Raw genomic sequence first — 21063 nt, forward strand, 5'->3', positions numbered from 1 at the left:
TTTAGTGGACACAATTTATCCGTTCACATGAGCAAAAACACAACATGCTGCTTATTATAAAATACTTATAGTCAACAAGCTTTACAAAACTTTATCTTAAAAGAAAAAACATTTAGGGTAAACGCATTTAAAACTTCTATGCAACATTCCCTTAGTTCCTGAAAATCACACCTACTTCTATAGATGTTTAATGTATGGGAATAAAAAACACGTGAATGTGTTTGAAGAGCAGCATTTTAACATTGACCCAAAGCAATCAGATAATTTTTGGACTCTGATATCGAGTGCGTGTAAGAGAGAGAGAGAGAGAGAAAGAGAGAGCCAGAGAGGTTTTTGGTAATGAGCATGAGAGTCATTTGTCTCTCTTTGGGAGGCCATGCTGTCTCAGATTAGACTGATGGAGCTCTATTACACTGGTCATATCCAACACACTGTAATGAACTTCTACATCAATCATTATAGGAGAACGGCGCGCGCTCTCGCTCCCTGGTCGAGTCCTATTCAGTCAGCGCTTCATTCAGTCACTAGCATCCTCGCTCCCTCGGGCAGGTCTACATATGATGTTTGAAATCTGTTTTCCCATTGAACAAACAATGAACACAAAAGTCCAAAGTCGATAGGCGTTGAATGAAGGTAAACTTGACTCTGTAGCTGGATAAAAGCGCATTGCAACATTTATTTTTGCACTTTATCTAATGTATTTCTCCAAAGTATTAGAAAGTCAACCCATTGTTGGGTAAAATGCAGACAAACCCAACAATTGGTTAATTGTTGCATGGGTTGAAACAAAAAAGTGTAGCATATGTAGTGATAAAATTACAAAAATTTGTCAATCATTACAAAGAAATATTTAATTACAAACATATAAACATACATTTTTTAAAAATACAATAATTATTACAATATTCCAGCGCAATAATTCCATGACGTTTAATACAAGCGTTACGCGTAATTTGTGACGTTACACGTTCCTACAGCTCAAAAATTAAAACCAGTATAATAACCAGTATTCTAGTGTAGAAATGTAAAAGTAGCTGTTGCTGATCTTGCAACAGCACATTTGGTCATAATTAAGTTGCCCTTAACCTGATCATTTGGAGATGAGGACAGATGTTGCCTCTCCAATTCAACTTACACCTCATCAAATCCTCCTCTTTAGCAATGTGAACTTAATGTCTCTTAAATCTGCTTTCAACAGCAACAGGATGCCAAGTGTATCCTATGATTTATGACACACCAGCGACGTGTTTTCTCTCCTATGTGCTAATAACGCGGCGCGCGCCCCAGCAAAACTGTTGACTTACTTTTCAGTCACAACCTGTTGCAGATCTCGGTTCTGTCCGTTTCATCGATCCTATCCGACTCATCATCATCATCATAGTAAAACTCAAATGTTTTTTCTTCAGACAGAGAAACGTCTGGAAAACAACCCCATCAATTATGTGCACCGAAAGCACTCTCAAACTAATGGGGAATCTCTGAACTTTCTTGACTCGTGTTGTCAGCATGTTGCTCTGACACGAGTGTGTAACTTAATTGCTTCAGCCTCCAGTAACTGCTGGTGCTAAATGCCTACCAGCTCTCGCATTTACATATCCGCTCATTTAGAGACTCCGCTAATTAGCATTCTCATTATGCCAATTATACTAGCTTTAATTATTATAGCACCGTTACACAAAAAATGAATGCAAACCAAATAGCCTACAGAGATATTCCACAAGGTGCTGTTCAAAGGATGCACTAATGGGAGCGCCAGCACAGCTTGTCAAGAGCAGAAGACTCGTTATGACAATCAGATTAATTGTTTAATTGATATCCGGGCATTGTTTCATTAAAGCCTCCTTAGGAAACAAGAGGCGCCGGCCATTCCGGCTCCTAGGTGAGCAGTTTTCCGGAAACCTTCTTAAAAGACGAGCGATGGGATGGAAGAAGAAGAGAGACGCATTGAATCTTGGGGAGGGTCTGGTGGACGCCCACGCCGCTGATGTATGGGCAGATGCATCAAATCACACAGGATAAACAAGCGATGAATTTCATCAGTGCCATCATAGCCTTAATTTGGCTGCCTAATGAGTCAGAGCTAGTGGCGGAGATAAAAGTTGTCAGAGGCGCGGCTCTAATGAATTTCTTGCCACTTGTAATCAAGGTTGGCTGTCTGAGGGGCCGTGATTAATGGGACCCTAGAGGATTCCCTCGGCCTTCACTTCTCATTACAGCTAATGCATTCTCAGGCAAATTAACACACTGAGCAGAGAGAGAAAAAGAGAGAGAAAAGAAAGAGAGAGGATCCGAACATGGAATCCGAAGGAAGAACAAGCGATACTTACCAGATAGAGAAAATGGACGAAAAGAAAACACAGTATGACATTTGAAGAGGCCATTACTTCAAAATCATTGCCTTTATTTAAGATTCGAGGCCACCCGTTTTCTCAGAGGTTAACTGTTTGGCGAAATGAAGAAGAAATGAAGAGTTCCGTTGCAAAACGAAATAACTCCGTTTCTTTAATTGTTCAGAAATCTCGTTTTTTGGTTGTACATTCCAATTAACATCAATTCAACTGCAGTTGGTTTGTTTTGATTTAAACCTTAGTAGCACCATAAAACAAAATAATAACATGATAACATAATAATAAACATGTTTTGACAAAAATGTTAAAAAATGGATTTATCTCGTTTTGCAACGAAACTCTTCAAATGTTGAAAACTGATTTTCCACCAATGTCCTAAAAATATTATTTTGGATTAATTAACCCATGGGTGGGTTAAATATATACAAAGCCGACCCTCATGGTTATTAGGGTGACCATATGTTCAATTTTTCATACATCATCAAGGTTTATTATTTCAGGTTCTATTTCAGAATAGCAACCGTTACATTTACAGTTTTTTACAGACGCTAGGACACATTTCTCACTACTTAGGTCACTTTTGCAAAACTCTTCACACAGTGAGCACAACAGAAGTCTATGTGGGCTAAACTGAGGATCAATTATCATTGCTTTGGCACAAAATGCATTCAATGACTACATCTCTCAAATTTCATGAATTCTTTTTTCATTCAGACACAACAACTGCAAAAACTTTTTATACATAAAGGTTAATTTGCACATGCTTACATACTGTTTTCAAAACTGTAGACCCCTTCAAGGTTTGAAAACATTGAATGACTATCGGGTTCGCGCGCAGCATGGGGTCAATCTGTTCATATCATCCAGGCTTTATAATTTAATCTAACAGGGCTGAAAAATGATGACTTACCTCAAATGAAGTGAGCACTACAAACACCAGCCTCTTTGATATTTGCATTGTTCCAAACTGCACGTTAATTGCTTGCAGCCGCAGATGTTGTATTTTTATGTTTTTGAGATTCTGCATGAATCGCGAAAACTTAATGGAAGACCTGGTGCGATTTTCACAGCCCACGACGTAAGTAGGCATTTTTGACGATACCGAATAATACGCAACACAATCTGCTGTAACGGCTTTTCTGACCCCGACATGCGCAGTGGGAACCGCCTGTGACGTGAACCGTGAAGGGGTCTATACAAAACTGAATAAGACAGCAATTTTCTAGGTGTCAACAGTAATATTTTAATGAAATATATTTTAAATCTTAAAATTAAATGCTATAAAGACAATTGGACCAGCCACAGCTGTCCACAGCCAGATTAGCATTACTATTGTATCTGTATCAGTGGATGGTGTGTACACAAAGTCTTGCATTTTGGAATTATGCAGTGGAAAAAAATATACTACATAAAATATTGATGAATTCTGCATCATGTCTGATTCATTCCAGTAACATACTGCAGTGAATTATAAACAGAGATGCGTCCCTTGTTTTACACAAGAAAATGTTGTATAATGCATGTTGTTAGTGTTTTTTAGGTCATTGTTTTGGGGGTGACAAAGTGTGTTTGTCGGCTGTCAACCTTTGCTAGTGTTTTGGTAGAATGAGTTGATTTAAGACCCGAATAAAGTGTTTTGGTAGTTGTAGTGCATTTTGAATGTGAAATTAACTGCTTTACCAAGCTGAAAGTGGGTTAGGAGAACTGTGTGAAGAGTTTTGCAAAAGTGACCTAAGTATTGAGAAATGTGTCCTAGCGTCTGTAAAAAACTGCAATGGTACAGAATAAAATTTGTATGACTTAAGAGAAATAAATGTTAATTTTCTAAAGTTTTTAACTGAAATGTGAGAGTCTCGATACAGTCGACAAATGCGACTTCCGAAGGACGCACCCGAAATCCTGGCCAAAAATGGTAGGCTACATATGGTCACCATAATGCTTCCACGTTCCTAAAAATTAAGGTCCTTCATGATGCCATAAAAAACATTTTTGTCTGAATAGTTCCATAAGGGACCTTTAAGATCTGAAGTTTCTAAGTAAAAAGGTTCTTTAGGTACAGAAATGGTTCTTATACAGGTATGAACATTTGTCTTGATGGTTCTTTGAGAAACCAAAAAAGGTTCTTCTATGGCAGTGTTCTTCACTCCCAATCCTGGAGAGCCGGTGTCCTGCAGAGTTTAGCTCCAACCTTAATCAAACACACCTACCTGTGATCTTCTAGTGATCATGAAGACATTGATTAGCTTGCTCAGGTGTGTTTGATTAAGGTTGGAGCTAAACTCTGCAGGACACCGGCTCTCCAGGGCTGGGAGTGAAGAACACTGTTCTATGGCATCATGTGGAAAACATTTTAGCGCCTTTATTTTTAAAGGGACACTCCACTTTTTTGAAAATTGCTCATTTTCCAGCTCCCCTAGAGTTAAACATTTGATTTGTAATGTTTTGGAATCCATTCAGTTGATCTCCAGGTCTGGTGGTACCACTTTTTGCATATCTTAGCATAATCCATTCAATCTGATCGGACCATTAGCATCACACTCAAAAATGACCAAAGAAATCCGATATTTGTCCTATTTAAAACTTGACTCTTCTGTAGTTACTTCATGTAATAAGACAGACAGAAAATTAAAAGTTGAGATTTTCTAGGCTGATCTAGGAACTATACTGCCATTACGGCGTAATAATCAAGGACTTTGCTGCCATACCATGGCTGCAGAAGGTGCAATGATATTACGCAGCACCAAAAAATAGTCCCCTTAGTTACTTTCAATAGCAGGGGACTATTTTCGGTCACTGCGTAATATCATTACGCCTGCTGCAGCCATGGTACGGCAGCAAAGTCCTTAAAAGTATAGTTCCTTCAAAAAAAGTGGAGTGTCCCTTTAAGAAGGTATGCTGGTTGGTTTCAACCCAGTATTCAGTCAGATGTGGACATTTTGTAGATTTAAACCAGTTAAACAGTTGGGTTTGTCCATGTTGTATCCAACCATGTTAAAACAACGCAGCCTTTTCATGATGGTTACATTTTCCCAATTAAATACTCTACAGCAGTGGTCTCCAACACGGTGTCCGCAGGCACCAGGTTGCCCACTTGGAGTCTGTGAATTGCCCGCTAAAGCACATTCTATTAATAACCTCAATTTTAATATTTATTTATTACATATTATTTTATATTAGCTTGACTTATTGTATGCATGTTAATATTTTAAACAAATGATAAAACATCAAGCAAAAAAAAAAAAAAAAAACATTTTGACTGTATCAAAAATTAGCCCTCCAGATTGTTTTATCCATTGCGGTAGCCCTTGGTCACAAAAAAGCTTTTAAGAAACAAGCCCTTGAGTAGATTTAGCATATTCCTTATATAGTACAATATATAGTACAATATTACAAAAATTTTAAGTTTTCCATTAGCTTGATACAAAAACATGCAAGATAAAAGATAAACGTATCAGATAAATAAGTATCTGCTTGAAAAAATACACATTTTCATAATCCGGTGATAAATGAATGACAAAGTTTCTTGGCACTCATGGTATAAATCATTTTATTGGAGTGTTTATAATGTCAATAGCCAGCCAAGCATTCAATCACACAACAGCTAACTCCCATTAAATCTCTCCATCATTTTCAGAAGGAGCATTTAAACAATGGCAAATTAAAAGGAACAAAAAAGTAGTTATCAAACTGCTCAATAAAAGCAACAACAAAAGAATTATTTACATCTTGCTTTTATAAATATGTCAAATGTACATATAATACATAAAGTACCTTAATGGCCAGACAACGTGGATACAAACCCAAACCCTAACCCACTGAGACCCAAAATCAGGTACCAAAAAAGTGGGAAAACTGTATCTCTTTCTGATATATGGCTACTTAAAGAGGTTTACATTGTAACGTTTAATAAACCGGACGTTAATGCATTTTAACCTCCCATTTTTCCAAAGCCCAAAAACCAACCTCGTCATCATAAAAAAATCAATTATAGCATTAATGCATGTTATCGACATTAAATAACATCAAGTTCATGTGCCATCCAACTGTAAAAACATATAATACAATTAAATATCAAATGGCATAAAAACCTAATTAAAAGGCATTTAAAGTTTCCACTTTAGATGTTACAAAGAAACACATATTTGCACAGCTAATAAACCTTGCGTTTTAAATCAATGCCATTATCTCCCAAAGCTTAAAATAAAGAGGTGCATGTACAAATCGAACTCAAGTACTTAGAGACCGTACCTGCTTTAATGTAAAACTTATGTAAACATAAAATACTATCTGGTAAAACCCTCAAACATCTCTTCTACCATTATCCCTTTACTGTAACGTGTGTAAAATAATAATCAAGGTCTAAGTTTCAAGTATGGAGGCCAAACATGAAATAATAAACCTGGGGTTAAGGCTGTTAGGGTTTCAGATGGGTATACTGTATAATGGTCATTTTATCCACCAATTGCCCACACTACACACAGCTAGCTGCAAAATGGAGAGAGAAAGCTATTTAACACACACATCTGTACATAATCCATATCGTCCGTCCCATCGATCTCATTAGATTCGACAAGAATTATCTTAATGGACACAAAACAGCCACGCTTACAATCTTCAACCATTCAGTATTCAAAGGTCATCGCACTAATAACAAAAACACACGCTCACAAATAAAAAAAAAGGAGAATCTTATTTTGTCATTTAGCACTGAGTGTTTTAAACATAAGTGTCGTACGGTAATGACGTCACTTCAGAAGGGTCCAGAAACAACTCGCACAAGGCAACTACAGTAGCACAGTATTGGTAAGGTGATCACGCCAACATGTAAATAGTAATGAGTATGATGATTTGGGTTTTGTACTGATGCTACAAGATGGTAAAGTTTTTTTCAGCAGCGGTCTTAGTGTCATTGAGCTTCATCCAAGGGCACTGTGGTGGCACAACTTAAAAACTAAACATGCACTGATGTTTCACTTTACAAAAGGTTTATGAATATTTAGGTGGATCTAACAATTGGATATGTAAAATAAAACATTGAATCGATCACAGTTATTGTTTTATCCCAAACCTTCCCAGATGTTTTTTGTTCTGTGCACCCAAGATAAGTTACCTTTCTCACAAAATGAGCATGGATACGTCAATACCGCCGTCGTCTTTTCTTGTACATTAACATTGGTTACAACATGAAGTCGTTGTGGGTGAATGGCTTTACATGACACGTATGAACAGTATTCCTAATAGCAATATTGGATCAGCAGTACACTAATGGAAGAAGGGATGTTGTTTAGGAACATCAATTCAAGGAGACACTACGGATGGAGCATCAGGACGGGATTACATGATGCTAACGCTACGGTTGAGCGAGCACTGTGCGTTGTTGTTGACGTTGGGGTTGTGACGGCCGGAGTCGTCCGGGCAGCCGTGCTGGATGAGGATGTCGGCACATTCTTGACTTTCCGCCTGCTGGGCGTACAACAGGGGCGTCTGACCGCGGGCATCACAGCTTTTAACGTTTACACCGTACTGAGACAGAGAGAGAAAAAGGACTTTTTTTATTAAACTAAAAACTACGGTGGCCTTGAAGTGCAATTTTATTTACAAGATTAAAAACAAATTTACAAGTTTTTTAAAAATTTACTCGTTTTTTTTTTTAAAGAAATTTACAAGTTTTTTAAACAAATGTAAAAAAAATAAATAAATGTACAAGTTTTTCAACAAATCTACAATGAGTGAACACATCTACAAGGTTTTTTTAACAAACCTACAAGTGTCCAAACAAATTTACAATGAGTGAATAAATGTACAAGTTTTTTAACAAATTTACAATGAGCGAACAAAATTACAAGTTGTAAAACAAATTTACGTTTTTTACGGAAAGGGTAGGTACAATACGCTGACGTCACGCATCCGAGCCTCCGGTGGGAAGAGACCCAGAAGTATCGCCGTGAATCACATGAGAGTTGCGAATGCGATGTTATGTATTAGGCTGTACATCCTATTAATGCTAAATAAAGCTATTTCACTTAATTTTCAGGTAAGTGAAATAGCTTTATTTAGCTAAACTTTGATAACTGCCATCCAAAACGTGCGCAAAGCTAACGTTAGCTCACTAAAGCTATTTCACTTACCTGAAAATAAGGTCCAATATCCCTTTGAGTCACCCGGGAATAGATGAAAGGATATATATTATCACTCTCTTTCCATTAATAGGATGTACAGCCTAATACACAACATCGCATTCCCAACTCTCATGAGATTCACAGTGATACTTCCGGGTTTCTTCCCACCGGAGGCTCGGATGCGTGGCGTCGGCGTGTTGTGCCTGCCCTTTCCGTAAAAAACGTAACAACTTGTTAAAAATTACAACTTGTAATTTTGTTCGCTCATTGTAAATTTGTTAAAAAACTTGTAAATTTATTCACTCATTGTGGGTTTGTTTGAACACTTGTAAATTTGTTAAAAAAACCTTGTGGATGTGTTCACTCATTGTAAATTTGTTGAAAAACTTGTACATTTATTTAAAAAATTGTACATTTGTTTAAAAAAACTTATAAATTTGTAAAAAAAACTTGTAAATTTGTTTTTAATCTTGTAAATAAAATTGCACTTCAATGCCACCGTAAAAAGCTGTTCGGGGATTAAAACAACATGACAGTAGGAACTCATCATATACTTCTAAAAATTAAGATGCCATAGAAGAAAATATTTTGCCTATATGGTTCCATAAAGAACCTTTAAAGAGCACATATTATGCCCATTTTTACAAGATGTAATGTAATGCTGCGTTAGCACCAGCCGCAGTAGACACGTCAAGCATGAGTGATTTCTATGTTAAGTCAATGTGATGACGCGTTGACGCGCGTCTGGAGGTCTCGCCACACGAATGAGGCGTTTAGCGCACCAGACACGATTCCGCCTCATTCGCGGGTCTAGTTCACACGAATGCCGTGAATTTAACAGTGCGGTGGGAAACGCGCAATTTGAAAAATTGAACTTTGGTGGAAAAACACGGCATGTTAACCAATCAGGAGCTTGCTCTAGTACTGACGTGATTACAGGTTCTTTTAGCATAGCTTAGCATAATTCATTGAATCTGATTAGACCATTAGCATCGCGCATAAAAATAACCAAAGAGTTTCGATATTTTTCCTATTTAAAACTTGACTCTTCTGTAGTTACATCGTGTGCTAAGACCGACGGAAAATTAAAAGTTGCGATTTTCTAGGCAGATATGGCTAGGAACTATACTCTCATTCCGGCGTAATAATCAAGGACTTTGCTGCCGTAACATGGCTGCAGGAGGCGCAATGATATAACACAGCGCCTGAAAGTAGTCCCATTAGTTACTTTAGTACACGATGTAACTACAGAAGAGTCAAGTTTTAAATCGGAAAAATATTGAAACTCTTTGGTTATTTTTTAACGTGATGCTAATGGTCTAATCAGATTCAATGGATTATGCTAAGCTATGCTAAAAGTGCTAGCGCCAGACCCAGAGATCGGGTGAATGGATTCCAAAACAGTAAAAATCAAATGTTTAACTCTAGGGAAGCTGGAAAATGAGCATATTTCCAAAAAAGCGGAGTGTTCCTTTAAATGCAAATAAGCTACGGCTCCTCACTACCTTACCTCACTACTTAGCGCTACAACATGCTAACAAACACATTTAGAAAAGCTTTTGGGTAAAATTAACCAGTCAATCGGTGGCTATGGGCGGGACTTTGTTTTTGTGATGTCACATTAACAAGAGCATCACAATAGCATGCCTAATTTGGTTAAATGGGAATTAAAAATAAAGGGTGGGGTGTTCACACACTGCCAACACACATTTATGTCCAAACGTCTCATAAAAGTGTATTTTGCATTATATATTCCCTTTAACATCTTCCTTGTAATGATAAAATATTATTTAAAGCTATATAAAGGTAAAAATTTGGCTGATTGGTTCTTCAAAGAACCAAAATTGTTCATCTATGGCATTGCTGTGAATAACCTTTTATAGTACCTCTATTTTTAAAAGTGTAAATACAAAAACACATCATCATTACCCAGATGAGAAGCTGTGTGATGACCACATTCGCCATGGCACAGGACAGATGCAGGGCCGTGCGTCCATCTCCGTCCCCGTACGTCTCATTGACCTCTTCCTTGGTGCCGTGGGCGAGCAGGAGAACCACCATTCTCAGGTCATCTTCAACCACCGCCCTCAACAGCTGCTGTCCCAACGGCACATCCGACTGCGGCAGCCCAATCAGGAACAACTTCTGTTCGTATTTAGCTCGGATCCAGCGTTCCTTCTCTTCCCTGAGTAAGAGGAGACACGGGTCATACGAGGTTGAGACTACGATCGAGTCACAGGGGAAAAGGTTAACGACACAATCGCATGCACATTTCCGCGGCGTTAACTTCAACCGCACTTGTTGGTTTTCCATCAGAAGCTAGAGGGTTAAAGTCTGGCCGGCTATCGAAAGGTTACACATTGTGAACGGCGCGTCTGTCGTGGACAATACGGGAGTGTGTGCGTAGGGGGGAAGCCGTGTTCTTTATCACGGCTGTCAGTGTTGTCAGTCCAGCCCGGTGGATCCCCACAAAGGAGGCTTCTCAACATCGGCCCCTCAAACCTCTTGGGGGCCACAGGCAGACCGCCAGATCGAAGGGCCCAAAGAAAAGGACTGAAAGAGGTACACTCGCATTAGAGAATGGAGTCTAACACTTAGAGCCTTAACTCCTATCACGCTCCTATCACCCGCTCGCCCCCTTGCTTCTCTTCTCCTGGCATTCACGGCGATGGCGAGGGCTGCGCCGCCAAATTAAAATCGATAGGAGTGTATCTGAGCATGCTCAGTGCAGGTCTGACCCACTGACCTTGCACGGCGGGCGATAAGCGGAGCAGAAAAGAACCGTTGTTTGCCTTGCCGGGGTGAGTGACAGACAGCAGAAAGAGAGAGAGCTGATAGGGGGGTAAAGAGAGCCCTGAGAGACGGGCGTCCCATCGGGACAGGACTTTACAAAGCCACTGCCACCGTTATGGCACAGCCGAAGCAAAGCTATCGCCAACATTTACAACACAAGCAACAGGGTGACAGAATCGACACAGATAATGACAGCTACAGATCAGAAATGAATTATTTACAGATCTGCTTATGTAATAAAAAAAGTCGACACAAATAAAGTGCGATATAGTTTGGAATTGCCGTTTCTTTTGCAATTTTGTGTTTACAAGACGTCTAATAGCCGTCCAAACAGCCCGGACATCCAGGTTAAAACAAGCTAAATTTGGGTGGTCAATAAAAATGTAATAGTTGTCTAATTATAGCCTAGAATAAATAAAATAAATGAAAACCAACAGCTTGTATTCACTGCTTACTTTGGTTACATGATGAAATATCAGACAACCCGCAAGCAAATACGACATGTAACCAAATTGATTAAGTTTATTTTGGCTAAAAGTTGGTTACTCATAGCCGCACTATATCGAGTCTAACCTAGATGGTGAAATGGCGGCTTTTATTTGCTGGGTTATTTTATTCGACTTTATTTATATAACACAGCAGCTTTATGGAGTAAGTGCTTATGTCCTCATTCAGTGTTCATGAAATTGCAGCTTGTTTGTCTTTTAATTTCCAATGAACAACCCAAAGGCAACTCCAAGGTGTTAGTAGAGTAAATTAAAATGGTTACACTTAACAATAAGGTTGAATTTGTAAACATTAGTAAATGCATTAGGGTGATTCTCGCTAAATTAGACTTATGAGGTGTCATGAAACAATGGACTAAATGCAAAGTAAGAGTATCAAAATGAGAAGCATACAGTTGCAAACATCTCTTCATGTATTATTTTGCACATGATTTCAAATGTCATCATACATTGTTTTTTCCACATTTAAGGGGAAAATTTTCATTACAGCAATGCGTCCATGACTGGATTTGGGTTCTTTGACATGGAAATATTTATAATTAAAAATCTAAAAAATAAAAAGCTTCAGTGCATGTTATACTATAAACATTTACAGTAAAGAAACATGTGGTATTTGGTGATCATTGGTAGATGTAGAGACAATAATAAGGAATATAAATGTGTCCAAGACCAATTTTCTCATCCTCCGCAACAATTTTTGATCATTGTTTAAGCCCTCAAGAAACTAACATTTAAAAAAAAATTAGTTGTAAGGGACATAATTGACTGTGACACTCAAGATGGCTACCAGGTAAGCAGCTCTTATTTTTTCTCTCCAGATAAAAGTTGAAATTTTGTTTGTCATAGTACCTAGACAACTTTTTAGTTCTCATTACTGAAACATGAGTTTTAAATGCATGAATTTAATATAATATCATGTTGCGGTAATGATAATCTAAAAAATGTAAATAATTCTATAGGAAATATTTTTTAAATCCCCTAAAAATAATGGTTATAGTAAGTTCAGACCTTAATCTTATATGTGCAAAAAAAAGGGCTTTAAGGGCTTTTTTAAATCTGATGCTGGACACCATTTAAGTCTGGATTTCATGAGAATCACCCATTACCTAACATGAATAATCTTTATTAAAGGAATAGTCTACTCATTTTCAATATTAAAATATGTTATTACCTTAACTAAGAAGAGTTGATGCATCCCTCTTTCATCTTAGTGCGTGCACGTAAGCGCTGGAGCGCGCTGCGACACTTCGATAGCATTTAGCTAAGCCCCATTCATTCAATGGTACCAATCAGAGATAAAGTTAAAAGTGACCAAACACATTAACGTTCTTCCTATTTAAGACGAGTAGTTATACGAGCAAGTTTGGCGCTACGTTTTATTTTGTACCACCAAACTTGCTCGTATAACTACTCGTCTTAAATAGGAAAAACGTTAATGTGTTTGGTCACTTTTAACTTTATCTCTGAATGATACCATTGAATGAATGGGGCTAAGCTAAATGCTATCGAAGTGTCGCAGCGCGCTCCAGCGCTTACGTGCACGCACTAAGATGATAGAGGGATGTATCAACTCTTCTTAGTTAAGGTAATAACATATTTTAATATTGAAAATGAGTAGACTATTCCTTTAATGTTAGTTAATGCTAATACAATTGTTCATGTAAGTTCATTGTGCATTAACAAATGTTAACAGATACCACTTTTGATTTAAAAATTATATTAGTAAATGCTGAAATATACATGAACTATGATTAATAAATGCTGTACAAGTATTCTTCATTGTTAGTTAATATTAACTACAATGTCAACGAATTTTAACAAATACAACCTTTTTGTAAAGTGTTACCATAAAAATATGATTCATTTAGGGCTGTCCTCGACTAAGGATTTACATATTCGAATCAGAATTGTCGAATCTTTTCATAGTCGACCGATAGTCGAATCATCTATGTGTGTGTGTGCATGGGTTGGGAGGGGGTCAGACCAGGTACCAATTGATAACTTTTATTTTCTTTCACAAGCAGCACACATAAACAAGTTTCTGATTAAGTGACCAAAACTGTCTTTCAAGTGATGAACGAAGACAAAACTGACGATGCATTTAGCTATATATTGTTAAGGTAAAATGTTAGGCAACATTTGTTTAATTATTCCTCATAACATTTTAAAGCCACGATCTACAGAACATCACACAAAAAAAACATTTTGATAACTAAACCTAAAAATATAACAAAGGTGATCCTGCCTTGGAAACCTCCGCTGCTAATTCAGTGTTTTTATTTAATTTGGAGATTAAGCGCATCGACGCAGTCATGACCAAAAAAACGACAAATGAGAAATGACAAATAATTTGTGATTCTTACTGAAAATTATAAAAACTATAAGCTTTATATAAAATTTATAAAAACACTGAAATTAATGATTTTATAGACACTACGCGTTATTATTTAGCACAGAAATACCTGCTTGCTTTCACTTTGATCATCTCCATTCACTTTAGATACAGAAACAACTGATGATATTATTTATTTCAGGAATCTCTTTTCTATCATTTGAAAGTGAACACCGACGAGAATATTAAATAAATCACAAGAAAGACCGTCGTGTCAGGCATAAATATAGGTTCGGTGCACATATTTTCCGTTTCATCACAGAAATTTAAAGAAACGGCTTACCTGTTTTGTAGTTTAACTTTTGGCAATATAACCACTATGTTCTAAATACATTTTAAAAACTTATACCCGTCGAAAACATCAGTTTTTTAATGTTTTAGTTTGATGAACTTCTAAATATGAGACGAAGCTCATCTAGCACGTTCGGCTAAATTGCATGCGCAAGCATGGCCAGCACGCAATAGCGCAACATCGATACAACGAAAAGCAATCCAAAATGTACAGACTTAAATTAGATCAGAATTTACGTTTATAATAAATATTTTTTTTTTAATAAAATAAGGTCAGAAGTAACAAAGTGCAGAACAAATATGTGCGTGCACGAAAACAAAACACAAGCCAAATAGATACATCAGATAACCCAGAGTGATTTATAAATAAAATAAAATAAAATAAAGAAATTATTAAAAGAATGAACATATAGCCAAAATTGCCAGCTTTTGCTTTCAAATGTAGAAACAAAGAGGCAATGGTTTATTAACATAGGAACCTCTTATGGACGTGTAGCCCGGTCACAGGGGTTGCTTGATTTATTAACGCATTTTAAAAATATTTATTGAAAGCTGATACTTCACATATTATTTGCAGAATTATAATAATATGCTGTATATTAATATATTGGGAGAAAGCTGTTATATGTGAAATCAGAGTTGTGCACAGTGCACCATATACGGCCAAAATTAAAGGATCCTCATTTCATAACACATCTGCGACGATTCGACTGTGAGATTGGTAGTCGAATCAGGCTTCTCCTATCGATGCATCGAATCTTCGACTATTCGGGGTCACCCCTAGTTCATTATTGATATTTTGAATAAATAAGTATGTTTAAATATAATATTCAAATGGCTACATCCAGGGTTCCCACACCTTAGTTAACTTTAAATTCAAGGACCTTTCAAGGGCTTTCCAGGTCCAATACCCTTAAATTCAAGGACTAAATGTGGAGACACATTTCAAGTGAGAACAAGGTTACATCGTGTTACCTTTTAAGATATATTGTTACAGTTCCCTTTTGAGGGAACTCGCGCTGCGTCACTGCGGTGACACTTTAAGGGACGCCTCCAAGAGTAAGTGCATCAGAATGTGTGTATCAAATTCAAACAATGGTGAGGCTTAACGACAAAGACAGGGTGACGTGGGAGTTAGGAAGTATATCGGTATCTGAAATATTGCCAAAGACGGCGTTACAGGGACGCAGGAAGTATGGCAAGAGACGCAGCGTCTCATTCCCTTTTCAGGAAACAACAGTTATTTACATAACCCGAGACGTTTTCATGTGTCAAACACAACTATGCAAAAAAGCATTTTGGTATGAATCAACATTCACATACAGAAGATATAAGCATTTAAAGTGAACAGTTTAGCACGTGTGCTTATAAAGTCTAGAATTTTTATGATATTATCCTACACTGCACAGGGAATAATATGGATTTTTTTCAGAAAACTTCTTGTATAAAATAGATTCAAGCACTTTCAATGACCTGTATATATGTATGTATATTTTAAAAAACTTCCCAGGGCCTTGAATTGTTTCCCCCCAGATTCACAAACTTTCAATGATTTCAAGGACTCGTGGGAACCCTGTACATCCACGTCATCCCATACCGCTTTTCTAGTAAATTTTGGTCTGAATGGAAAGCAGCATTATTCCAATAGGAAACATCCAAGTCACATGGTTTTGTTTACTTCATATGCATATGTTAATCACAGCGGCAGTGACTGTGGAGTCTAAACAAAACCATGCCCCTTCATTACCCTCTGAACCAGAGATGCCCCTCTAATGGGGGACAGACTCATCATCACAAATAAACACAAAAAGAAAAGCAAGGGAAGAAAGAAAAGTAAAATAATAATATAAAACGGATAAATACAATCAGTACAAGTTTCAAGTTTAGTATAAGAAATTCAGAGAAGCAAGCAAATATTTCCCAAAATAATAATAAGTGCATAATGCAAGCATTACAACCATTGCTCATAACTCACGTTAAACATAACATAAATGGATATTTAAGCATATAAAGCTTAATGCTATACTAATACTCAGTGTTGGGAAAAGTTACTTGTAATGCTTACGCTACTTTTTAGTTACTTTTTCTTGGCTGAGGCTTGATCTCTTTCAGGCCTTGCAGTTGTTTTTATGACTGAAAAGTTCTGCATTCAGAAATTGCATATTTCCCACCGCTGGCAGGGTCACAATTTTGATCAGGCGTTAAGAAAAAATGTATTAGACTTGCACTGAAAGAGGGACTTGAGCACTATATCTAAAGATAACAGCGTAGCAACCACCCAGAACCCCATATCAACCGCATAACACCCTGGCAACCACCCAAAACATCTTTGCATCATAGTGGCGAGCACCACTGTTCGCACCACTACCACAAATTGTGAATTCCCTAAAAAATTTTTTATCAACTAATGCACCTAGCAAAAGTGTTTTTCACATTAAAATCGCACAATAACCACCCCAAAAAATATTGACCTAAAATCCAAAAACGAACCACTTCAAGGCTAATTAAAAAAGGCTCAGCGGTTAGTTTTCAGGATTTAAAACGGCGTAGTGGAACGAAACAAGCTTTATGAAGCAGAACAAATGTTGTGACATCATCACTACGCTGATAACCCGTTATCTCGTGCCATCTTATATTACAATCCCCCCAAAGATAATCACGTGTGTACGAGCGAGAGTTGCGTAAGTCACTACGGCAACAATGGCGCAAGTTAATGAAGAAGGCCACATCTGTAACAGTGTTCCTCTGAAAATCCTGACAGGTCTTTGTGAAGAAAGCAGAGAGGAATTGAATGGACTCAAGTCAGTGAATCGTTCTTCACTGTGTGTGTGTGTGTGTGTGTTTGTGTGTAATTAGCCCTCCGTCCCTCCTCCTTTAGCAGTCAATCTTTCAAAGCTTGTTTTTCTTCTGAAGGGACCCAACCCTGTTGTTCTCTCTTCATCTGAATTCTCTACAGGAATCCCGGAGGATGGCGACTCGCAAAGCTTTTGGACAGGACGGTAAAGAAACAGGTTTGAAAGTGCAAAGGATTTTGGAAAGGAGGGGGGGAAGTTTACACTTGTTTAATGAGGTACAATGACTTCTGTCTCATTGCAGAAGAGATTTCATTACGGACACTATAATCACCATAAATAATGACAAGAGTTCAAAAGGACATCGTTTAAAGACTTGACAGTCAATTGAATAAAACAGAATAAAAGTTTCATCAACTTTTTTTGTTATAAAATGAACAAATAAATGACCAAAATGAGCTGTGTAAATATTATTAAGTTGTTCAAACAATGTGTATACAAAAGTTTTCTGTAGCTATGATATTGTGTGAAAATTGTATTGCTAATATTTGTATTTACACTTGAAGCACTTTGAGCTGCATTTATATATGAAAAGTCCTATACAATTATTATATTATATTATAAAATATTATTATATTATATTATATTATATTATATTATATTATATTATAATGCTAATAAAAATATATTAATATAAAAAATTACTTGGTGTTTAAAAAGCACCAAAAGCTACACTGCAAAAAAATGATTTTCAAGAAAAAAATTCTTAATATTTTTTCTTGTTTTCAGTTAAAAAATATCTAAAAAAAAAAATTAAATTAAGATGCTTTTTCTTGATGAGTAAACGACAAAAATAATTCTAGTTTTTAGACCAAAAATATAAAATTTAAGTGATATTCTGCATAAAACAAGGAAAAAATCTGCTAAAGGGGTAAGCAAAAAACCTTGAAAATTTTTCTTAAACACTAAATTCAAGAAAAAATTGCTTACCCCATTGGCAAATTTTTTTGCCTGTTCTATGCACAAAATCACTTAAATTTTATATTTTTGGTCCAAAAACTAGACTTATTTTTTTGGGTCGTTTTGCTTATCAAGAAAATACATCTTAATTTAATAATTTTTAGATATTTTTACTGAAAATAAGACAAAAATACTAAGTAAGAAAGTATTTTTTGCAGTGTATAATAATAATAATAATGATAATAATTATTACAATTATTAAGGCATTGCATGAGGAAGAGAGTTCACTTACAGTAGAATAAAGTCAATGACATATTTGTTATTTTAATAATAAACTCTAGTATACACAACACCAATTAAATCTGGTCTTTATTGACACTATTTGGTTGATTGTAAAGCTTGATAGGTCTGTCCTTAGCTACGATAACTTTTTTACAAATAGAAAAAAATTTAATTGGTTTGGGTACAAAACGGGGGTAAGAATATAAAAATCTTTTTGCATCTACATGTCTCATACACATAAATTATCCAAATCATTTCTGTCCACAGACCGTAAACCATCTCTTGCTCGGTTTATGGTCACATGTCTTGGAAAACGAACGAGGAAGATTTCAGAAGCAGCAACAAGTTTCTCAAACAGCCCCGGCCGTCTCCAGTTGAAAGGAGAAGCGTGAAAGAGGGGAAGAGAGGGGCTGGTAATCCCGCCTCGGACTTTTGTTTGAAATGGAGACCCAATCCAAACACGGTGCTCTGTGTGGAGGGTTTATGAGAGAAAGCCGAGAAGCCATGAAAAGACACTTCCTCTCGGCAGGAGGAAGAAAAATAAAATGTGCAGCTTTAGCGTGTCAAAAGCGAGGGAGGGACAAGGAGGCCAGGAAAGAGTGATGAGATGGAGAGAAGATTCTCTCTGCAGGGGAAAGAAACCGCATTCAGGAAATAAGGCCCATGGCTGCCCCTCAACAAATACACACACACACACACACACACACACGTATAACAACACACGAATACACACATATTTGCAGTGAATAACAGGGTTGCTTGGGGGACAGTAGAGTGTGAGAACACTTGAAAAAGGGACAAATGCGGGACAGTCATTTCTTATTTTCAACTTTGCTTATAAATACTGTTTAAAAGGAAAATTAACAAAAATTAGCATTTAAGTAATTCAATCACTCCGTGATAAATCATTAAAATCAACACGAAATGAATTTGAACTCATTTAGTTTAATGATAAAATCTGTTTTGCGCATGATTTATCAGTGTGTGTTGTTCTAAAGGAGAAGTGTCTGTTTTCATAATCTGTCATCAAAATGCAATAAACACAAATAAATAAAGTAACAAAAAAAAAAGGAAAAAAAGAAAATGTTTCTCCGTCTCATAATTTTTCTTTTCTGCTGATGTAATGAAGGCCAAGTGGGCGGGGATTAGTAATATTTACCAATAACATTTCACAAATCAAACAAATGAAAATCTCAGATGCAAAACGCCAACTATGAGATAATGATATCAAATTGAATATTCTTTAGAAATATGTTGAAACTTTGAATTAGTTGTCGGTTGAGTCTTAATTTGGCACGTATGGTCGGGTTGCGATTTTGGCGTTTTCCCATGGTCTTGAGAATAGTATGTCAGAACCGTTTGCCATTGTACGTTAGTATTAACGACGACAGGGGGGCTTCTGGCCTTAGTCAAATGTGATTCTGTGACAGTTTTAAAGATCAGATGGGGGGCCCCATACATAAATCCACCCTGGGCCCACAAATTAGCTAAATCCTCAACTATGGGTAATATACTTATGCCGCAATAGTTAGCCTTTCTGGAACCAAGCTGACTTAAACGACATCACTGTGTGACACTTGCATTACATGTGAACGGCCCCTACGCTAATAGGATTTTGTTTCTCTCTCATTGACTCGTCCTCGATCCCGTGGACAATGTGACAAACAGTTCCGGTAAATGTGAAGGTCGGAACATCCACGATTTACTAGCCATCCTTCAACGTGATGCCCAGCTGATGCCTGACCAACGACCACTGGCAGTACCGGTTTAATTTCCTTACTCGTTTACATATATACAGTATATATATATATCTCCCAAGGGTTTTTTCCTCCTAGGACTTTTTTCTCCCGGCTAAAAAGTTTTCTATATGTTACATTAGTAATATGCTCACTTATAATGTTGATTCATAGCCCCAGCAAATTCTGCTGCTTATGCTATCTGTATTATGTTATGCTATCTGTCGATTTTTCTGTGTTTATTTCTCTGCTTCTATTAATGTAAAGCTGCTTTGAAACAATTACCAATTGTGAAAAGCGCTATAAATAAAATTGAATTGAATGCACTCGGCACGTATTATTCGTTCATCAAATACTTTCACTTCAAATCTGCTTAATTCCAGCCTCAGGCCATTTAGAAATATCAGTTTGTTGGCAGAATTCATTAAACGCCATGCTGATTTTTCCGCAAAGTCCTCCAAGTGCATGAAAGATTAATTGAATAAACGACGGAGAAAGTACGTCGGATTTTAACTTTCGAGCTGCAAGAGTTTTTTTACCCGTTTAAGGAAAGTTTACCGAATACATAAGGATATTGACAGAATGGAAAAAAACATGAAAGACGATGTCAGATGCACTTATAAGGTTTTGAATCAAAATTTTTCTAATCTGGAATGAAAAGTCCAAACCTTCCAAACTGTATATTATAAATATATAATATGGCACATTTGTGTCCATTAGAAATTTGATTTGCATTTTTAAATTTAAGACAAACTACAAACTGAAAAGTTCATTCCTGTAGCTCAACAGGTAGAGCAATGCAATAAGCGCAAAGGTCATGCATTTGATCCCATGGGAACAGACA

General features: G+C 36.8%; 1 protein-coding gene across 2 annotated transcripts in view; it reads right to left on the minus strand.

Moving 5' to 3' along the window:
* Window positions 1-5878: 5878 nt before the first annotated feature.
* agap3 (ArfGAP with GTPase domain, ankyrin repeat and PH domain 3) overlaps window positions 5879-21063 on the minus strand; it is a 226151-nt gene continuing 210966 nt past the window's right edge. For both annotated transcript variants that reach the window (XM_055182407.2, XM_055182406.2), the window contains exons 17-18: window positions 10397-10652; window positions 5879-7871 (exon numbers count right to left, since the gene is read on the minus strand). In XM_055182407.2, the coding sequence (XP_055038382.2) occupies window positions 7683-7871; window positions 10397-10652 (445 nt within the window). In that variant the 3' untranslated portion in view covers window positions 5879-7682. The remainder of the gene's footprint in view (window positions 7872-10396; window positions 10653-21063) is intronic.

Source organism: Misgurnus anguillicaudatus, chromosome 25, assembly GCF_027580225.2.
Source record: "Misgurnus anguillicaudatus chromosome 25, ASM2758022v2, whole genome shotgun sequence".
Lineage (NCBI taxonomy): Eukaryota > Metazoa > Chordata > Actinopteri > Cypriniformes > Cobitidae > Misgurnus > Misgurnus anguillicaudatus.